The 8683-nt window shown below is 33.1% G+C and overlaps 1 protein-coding gene across 1 annotated transcript; it reads left to right on the forward strand.

Annotated features, from left to right (window-relative positions):
- Positions 1 to 7821: 7821 nt before the first annotated feature.
- On the forward strand, positions 7822 to 8238 carry LOC143534459 (zinc finger protein 7-like). Its single transcript, XM_077028940.1, has one exon. The coding sequence runs from the start codon at positions 7822 to 7824 to the stop codon at positions 8236 to 8238; it is 417 nt and encodes a 138-aa protein (XP_076885055.1).
- Positions 8239 to 8683: the final 445 nt, after the last annotated feature.

The raw sequence follows: 8683 nt of genomic DNA on the forward strand, positions 1-8683 counted from the left end.
AAAATTAATAATTTATCCAGTCTCAACTTGGAACTAGTGCAAAGTTGAACCCCAATCGATAAAATAATAAGACAATAACTTTTTTGAAATTTTAATGTATACTGACTGTTCCTCCAGTATTAGCGTGCATAGAAGCAGTGAAATCAGTCGTGGTGGTGGTTTGAATTTCTCTTTGTTTTTCATCTTGTATCAAGATCCCATAACACGATCAATAGAAGGGGCTGCATCATCAAAGTATTGCTTCTGATCGTCATAGCTTGAATTCAGTCCAACAAGAAACCGAATTAGCCTTTGATCTTCCTCTCTTTTGGCAAAGCATGAGTGGCCCAACACGTGCAAGAAGGAATGGAACTTATAGCATTCAATTCGTCCCAATTGGATTTCATTTTAGAAAAATAAGTAGCAATGTCACTACTTTCTTGGGAGATTTGACAAGATTTTTTTGAAGTTGATAAACTTTAGCACCACTTGCTTGTCCATATCTAGATTTACTGCCTATTCTTGTTCATTTTCATACTTATTCTCCACCCGCATCATAGTCACAAGGAGATGTCCCTTTCTGTGGCGAGGCAAACGTCAGTCTGTTTTACCGAGATGTCATTGGCTTCTTCATAAGTTATCGGAAGTATTTACTTGGATCTGATACGCGTCGAGAATTTGCTTCTTCAAAAGTTATCTTTATTGGGTGGGAAGAATACCAAACAAATATATTACAAAAGTTAAAAAACAAGTGTATGTATATATTATCTAAGAGAAACTTATATATATTTTTAGAACGGCATGTTTAGGTCCATAACTAAACATGACCTTATCTTTATCTATTCATGAAACATTAATGAAATGTCACATTTTTTTTAACAGCAAAATTTTCCACCGAAATCCCCTAAGCTAACGTTGTACCTACAAGGATTAATTTTAACCCACCACCTCACCTTTGTCACTAGGTTATGAGCAGAAATTTCGCATTAATCATGGGTCATATCATTGTCCTAAGTTTTGATGTTCATAAAGTTATAAAACAACAAAAATAGCCATCGCCCACAGATCTATGACTACTATTTCAAGATTGCAAATGCGATTTAAATCGACTGTATCATTGTCTAGAAAAGGAGTTTTGTCTTCGTTGAATTATAAAAGTTGACAACTCGTTTACTGTTTTGAAAGGTAAATAGTTACGCTTGTTTATTATTCCTAGTTAGAGTAAAAAATTTACCTCTTCGACTTGCCATTAGACTGTTTTTATTGGTGACCTCTGATGGACGTGAATCATATGATCACAAATAAGACACACACTTTTGTATTTAAATGAACTAAAAAATAAGCTCTCACAACCAAACATTGGCAAATGGCAACCAGGTGAGTGTGTTGCAATCTTTGGCCACCAGTTTCTTTTTAATGTCTTTTCTAGTCGTCTATGAAATAGAAACATATAACTAATTGGATGGTTAGGGATGTAGGAGAGATTTCAAATGAAAACCACTTTGAGTTTTAAGAACTCGAAAAAACTTAACGAAACAATTTTTTTTTGAATTTTTTTACACATACGTAATATATGTATGTTACATATACGTAAAAAAATTACAGAATTTTTTACGCACCTAATCGACTTATTGCATATGTGTAATGGACGTTTAAAGTTGTGTAATCACTGTGCATCTTTATTCTCTCACATACTTTAATTTTTTAATCGCATTTAATTTCAACCACATAATCTAATCTATTTAATTAAATGTGTGGTTAAAAATGAAGTTCATAAGTTCTTAAAACTCAACAATGTTCTCAAAATATCCCTCCCCTAAGGAGATAGGGGAAATTTCAAATGAGAATCACTTTGAGTTTTAAGAACTCGAAATAACTTAACGTAACAATTTTTGTTTTTTTTTTATTTTTTGTACACACGTAATGAAATAGAAACATATAATTGTTTGTGAAATGGAGGAAGGCTCACCCACACCTCAACTTGAAAACGTCTCGTGCACCGCTCCCTGGATGTTTAGGCAGGTGAGTCATGCAAAAATAAAATAAAATAAAAAATAAAACAAGCGTGGGATGCGAGAACTATTAGTTTGTTTATTTGATTTCATGTATCATTCACAAAGCCTCCATCGTGTATTTTTGTTAGTGAAAGCCCTTTGTGACGCATTTTTTACTTTTCTAGTGAAATCGTTATGGATACCCTTACGTTGAGTTGCTAATGGGAGTGTAGCATTCCACGAGAGAGTTTAAGAAAAACTATAGACTAGACTGTCAGGATGCTTGGACTCCGGCATCATTAGAGCATTCATAATGAGGTAGAAAAAAACACGTTTAACCAGCTGTCACATTATAAAAATATCATTTAAAAACACCAAAAACCTATCCAATAAGGAATTCTAAGAACGCCTAAAAAACATTGCTATATTATCACCATCTTTTACACGCAAAACCATCCACCCGGCCCCAATTCCATCTTATTTTTTCTAGTTTTGACCCAATAAATTCTTTAAAAAATGAGTCATAAAAATGATGTGCACAATAAAAAATTGATAACATATAAAACAACAAAAAAACAACCACTAGTGTGGATGCTCTCACGGAGTCACAGGTTTCCTCCAACTTAAATATTAGTGTATATTTGACTTGAGATAGTCGAGACTATACATATTACTTTAACTTAAATGTAATACTTACAATTTTTTTTACTATTTTTATATGTATTATTTTGGGACACATATGTTAAGGCGCGAGAGCAGACGCTAAACCCAATTAATGGTGTGTAGATATAGAAGACAATGCACAATATGCAATCGATCATGGATATAATGTTACGCCAACACGCATTGCCAACACCCTGATACATTTCAGGCTTGAGGTGTTATGCATTTAGAGCTTGAGGGTTAAATCATATATTCGATAATCGTTGAGTTGTCTAAGTGACTCCATGGAGCAAAACTCGAGGTGATACTCATTCAAGTTAAATTAAATCATTTGACTCGTTTATGACTCATGTATATAATAATAGTGCTATTTATGTTTTTTTGGTTTTTAAAACATAATAAGCATATATATGAGTTTAAGACTCAAAGACATACTTATAATATAAGTTATTGTTTGCTAGAAGGCAACAACATTGCAAGATTATCCCCCCCACCTTATTTCGTTGTCTGTACATTAGAGAACCAAAGTCACAGCAAACATAGCCGATCTATTAGATTATCGTATCATGCTACTTAATCATGGTACAATTATTTACTAATTATTATTTATACTGTATATTATTTTTAATTTGCATGGCTTTTGACGGGGAAAATCCCCAAATTAGCCCATCTACAAAATGAAATTCCAATTTTGTCTCTTAAACTTGATATTTCCAAAAATGGTCATCTCTAACTCATCTTTGACCATGTATTAGGAAATTTAACGCGTCTTTGACGACATGTTAGCATAACACGTCGTCAAAGACGCGTTAGATTTCCTAACACATGGTTAGAGACGGCAACACGTCGTCAAAGACGCATTAGATTTCCTAACACATGGTTAAAGATGAGTTAGGCCTCCAAACACGTAGTCAAAGATATGTTAGCATCAACGCATAGTCGAAGATATGTTAGCTTTATTGTTTGTTTTTTTAATATTATATTTTTATAACTAGTTTTACTTATATTTGTTTTTCTTTTATAACTTTTAATATATAAAATTTTATATTATTTCGAATATACCGACGAGAAATGTTTACTTTTATCTACGGACCGACATAAATTTTATTTAAAACCGAGCGGGGTCAAATTTTATTGAATATTTCGATATTGATTTGGCACGGCTCGAACTTGAGTTAGTTTATGTCGGTCAGTAGGTAAAAGTAAGCATGTCTCGTCGGTATATTCGAAATAATATAAAACTTTTATATATTAAAAGTTATAAAAGAAAAACAAATATAAGTTAAACTAGTTATAAAAATATAATATTAAAAAAAACAAACAAAAAAGTTAACATATCTTCGACTACGCGTTTGATGCTAACATATCTTTGATTACGTGTTTGGAGGCCTAACTCATCTTTAACCATGTGTTAGGAAATCTAATGCGTCTTTGACGATATGTTAGCGTCTTTAACCATGTGTTAGGAAATCCAACGCGTCTCTGACGACGTGTTATGCTAACATGTCGTCAAAGACGCATTATATTTCCTAATATATGGTCAAAGATGAGTTAGAGAGGGCCATTTTTGAAAATATTAAGTTTAAGGGACAAAGTTGAAATCTTATTTTGTAGATGTGCTATTTTGGGGATTTTCCCCTTTTGACGACCGGAGAACATTTGCTCTTATCCCCATGCGATTGCCTCACTCTTCTATTCAATTGGGGCATACCTCAAAACATAAGGATCCTTGCATTTATTACACTTGAAGGTATGCCAACAAGGTCCAACATGCCCCTTATATGTTGTACTGGTTCTAACATGCCACTTGCCTTATTATCTCACTCTTCAATGTTGTACCGATTACAACATACATAAGGTCCTGTTAGGGATAACCAAACACCCAAACACCTTTCAATATGCTTTTTATAGCTTTATACGGAGCATATTATGAGGTGTTTTAGAAAAAAAAAAGAGATGTCTCTAGAATTTCCTTTTTTTTTGTTCAATAAACCTATATATTAATATATTATAGTAATATTAATATTGTGGAGGTAGGGTCTAAATCCCCGATACGACATTTTACTTATTATGTTATACATTATATTTGTTATATTATTATTGTTTACTAACCAATGCCCAATGGGCTGGGGGGTTGTGGAGGTAACCCCTAACTGAGCTTGGCCTACTAAGGTTAGGGTTTAATGATGGTAACCATGGAGTTCGTACATAAGGGCTCTTCAACTCTCATTTAGATGATCCCTTCTGGGACCCTTGGCCTCCAACATATTTTTGTGTCTGTAAAAAAGAGGAAATTCTTAGTAGTCACCTCCACTCTCCCACTTTTTCATGGCAGATCTCGAGCAACTGGAGAAAGAAGATCCAGGCGTCGGTTCGTTCTCTCGAAGATTGGGGAACATCGATATAGATCCAACCCGGATCCATTCCGTGTTTTTCAAATATATTATAATCTCAGTTTTCAAATCGATCGATAATTTGATAGTCCTTTTTTCTAAGTAATAAGATAAAATTTTCCTTTTTTTCAAAAAACATGCACAAGATTGGTTACAAATAAATTCGAAAAATTAAAAGAGCACCATTGAGACTAAACTACAGTTTTTAGTAGGGGTGTTCACGGTCCGATTTTAATGGTTTTTGGGTCAAACCGTAAGCCAAACCATTAGTAAACCGTTTAAAATAAAAACCAAACCGAACCGTTACTAACGGTTTGGCTCCAGCCGGTTTCATGGTTTAGGCTTTAATATGCTGTTGTCAAAAACTTAAACTCTAATTCACAAGTTCAGATTTCAAGTTGTCTAAAAATAAAATAACCAAAATGCAAGTTCCCCATAATTAATCATGTTGTCCAGAATTTAAGCCTAGAACATGACGGGATACTAGACTTTTAGTAAAATTTGGCTAAATAACACACTAGCTCTTATAATGAGCTAAAACAAGAAGCCCAATTTTTAAAACATATGATATATTATAAATAATTATATAAATCTAATATAAAAAATAAAATTTATATATAAATAAATCCTACGGTCCGGTCCGGTTTTCAATAAAAACTACAAGCCAAAACGTTCATTGCGGTTTGAAATTTTTGAAGCCGACCGACCGAATGTAAAAAAAAAACCGACCGCGAAGCCAAACCGATGACCGGCTTGGGCGGTTTCGCGGTTTTAAACCGATCACTGAACACCCCTAGTTTTTAGTTTGGACGTGTTGTTGAAAATATAAAAAAATGAAATGATTTTTCATTTAAAACACTACAGTAGAACCTTTATAATTTAATACTCGATAAATTAATAGCCTTGATTAAATTAATAATTTGTCCGGTCCCAACTTGAAACAAGCACAAAATTGGACCCAATCAATAAAATAATAATTTTTTTGAAACCCCAATTTAAATATATTAGTCCCAGCAAAACCATAAACTAATAATTGCTAAAACGTCATTCAAAAATTCTAGCATCGTTTAGTATAAAATGAATGTATAGTCATTTGTCTTTTTTTGTTAACTTCAAATCTATATTGAGTTCATCTTGTTTTATAGTGATCAATCCAGATCTATTTACGCTAAACTTCACAAGTTCATTAACGTGTGAATGTACATGAGAATTTTGAAGGCCCTTGTTTCTGTTTTATTCAAATTTGTGAATGAACGGGCATGCAAAATTTAAAGGTCGATGCATTAATTTGAGAGTTGCTCACAGATCTAAGTCAACTTTTTAAATTAACAATTTATCGATATGATAATACCTTGCTAAATTAATAAAATATCCTGATGCTAACATTATTAATTTATAAAAATTCTACTGGGCATACAAATACATATGTACTAATTAATTATCATAGACTCGCGTTGAACAAAACCAGTGATTAATGCACCACACGTGCCGCCAACTTGCACTGATATATACATGATTGCATGATTTGCATATATGCGCTTTAGTTGTGTGTAGGAGAACCACTCACAAAATAAAACAAAGCACGACAATCTTTCAATTATCCACTAATTTGAATTACAATACAAGAAAATTAAAGAGGAAATCGAAACATAACGCGGGAAAAGAAAATACAAAACTCAAGTTACAAACAGAGAAGCAAAATAAAAGAGAACCGAATAAAACAATCCATGTGTGGTGGCCAGCTGAGGAATTTTGTTAAACAAATGTCACTTAAAAACATATTTCAGGTCTCCCAAATGAAATCCGTCTGTCTTTCAATGTACAACAGCTGGAGCACGAAATAGTACTTGAAACAAGAGTAGATTGAGGGTAGAAAAAGCTAGAAACTTTTCTTCTTGTGTGAGAGATTGAAACATATATGCCTTAAAGTGTTAACTCTACTTCATTCTCCAAGACTTCATTCTTGTTATTATATATTTATTTATAACCAATTCACAAGCCTTCAAGTGACAATTAAGATGAAGAGTGTAAACAACTATATATGGACATCAACAGGAAAATAATCTTAATAATATACATTAAGAGTAGCGTGATTTTCATTATAGATACCAAGGGGGTGTTTGAGATTCCTTATTTTAGCTCCTTATAGCTTATAACTTATGAGTTATAAGTTATAAGGTGTTTGGAAAAGTTAGATTTTATGAGTGTGTAATGTATAAGTTACAATTTTGTAACTTATAACTTATGCCTTAAATAATTTATAATGAGGTAAAATAAGGAATCCCAAACACCCCCTAAGGCCAAAAGCGCATAAGAGCCTCGCATTCGTAAAAATTTCAACTGCATGTGTGTGTGTGTGTTTCTGTTAGTTGCCTTTCAGCCCTTTCTAACACATTTTTTTTTTTCATTTTTGTAGAAACCATAAAATACATATAGCTTGTTTAAGGGTTCATATTGATTGATTCTATAGTACTTGTTAAGAATTATTTTGTACTTCTCGTGTGTACATGTTACATGTATATATGTGTGTGTGTGAAAAATATATATACATATTTGAGTGATTGTAAAATGGGAAACTATTGGCATCAACCGACACGAGACTCCATAGATGTCACTAATGGAAACGACAAAGACTTGGTTTTCCCACTCATTCTCACTGATATCTCTCTATCCACATAAACAAACTCAGGATACACTCATTAACACCTTATAAAATGCAACACAAACCCTATATATCTTATCATGCTCAATATTATTACGCAGCTCTTTAAGTTAATTTTCTTTAACTAACCATGAGTTTTCTCAGCCTAAACCTTTCAGAAACCGAATTCAACTCGCCTTCGTCCCCTCAAAGCAACTCGAAACAACGAGTTTTCCCTTGTAATTACTGCGGAAGAAAGTTCAACAGCTCACAAGCACTTGGAGGCCACCAAAATGCCCATAAAAGGGAAAGATACATAGCAAAGAAGAGCCGCGAACTGACTTCGGCGGTTAGATCTCATTCAGGGTACATCAGTAAGTGTAAGTCCACATCAAAGTCGGGTTCTAGTGGCTCAAACCATGTACAGCCACCAGTCATGATGGGGTTTAACCATCAAGAACATGTTGGAAGGTTGAGTGCTAATGATTATAGTTACAAGGGTGAGAATAATAATAATGTTCATGAAGAAGAAGACTCTAGCAAGCTTGATTTGTCTCTTAGACTTTGAGCAGCTAGTTTTTAATAATTTATTACTATGTTTGTTCAAATGTTTTAACCCCGGCTTGGTTTGTATAATGTATTCTTAGGGTGAGTAATAACTTTGATGCATTAGGATTTCTTGTAAGAAATTATATCATGTAATTTAAGTTGTGAAATATATCTATCATTTCATGGTTTTAAGTTTTAACTAGATCAATATATAAGTTTACGTGCCATTATTATTAAAGTACAAAAACTTCTGATTGTGTTTTGTTTGGAACTCAACAGCCCCACAAAACTGGAGTTTGGTCCAAGGAACAAAAGTACACCCATAATTTTTACTTGTTATAGAGATACATTGTTATTATCTAGTTATCTATTACTATATTGTTAAAAAAACCAATATACAAAACATTTTTTCAAAGTATCACGGTATGGAATATGATCAAGCCACATACGGTTAGGGCTGTAAA

The sequence above is a fragment of the Bidens hawaiensis genome, unplaced genomic scaffold (assembly GCF_021521415.1).
Source record: "Bidens hawaiensis isolate Kalapana, Puna unplaced genomic scaffold, B.hawaiensis_p1.1 tig00010168_1, whole genome shotgun sequence".
NCBI lineage: Eukaryota > Viridiplantae > Streptophyta > Magnoliopsida > Asterales > Asteraceae > Bidens > Bidens hawaiensis.

Coding starts and splice junctions, on each gene's coding strand:
- LOC143534459 (XM_077028940.1), top strand. CDS start 7,822: ATGAGTTTTCTCAGCCTAAACCTTTCAGAAACCGAATTCAACTCGCCT.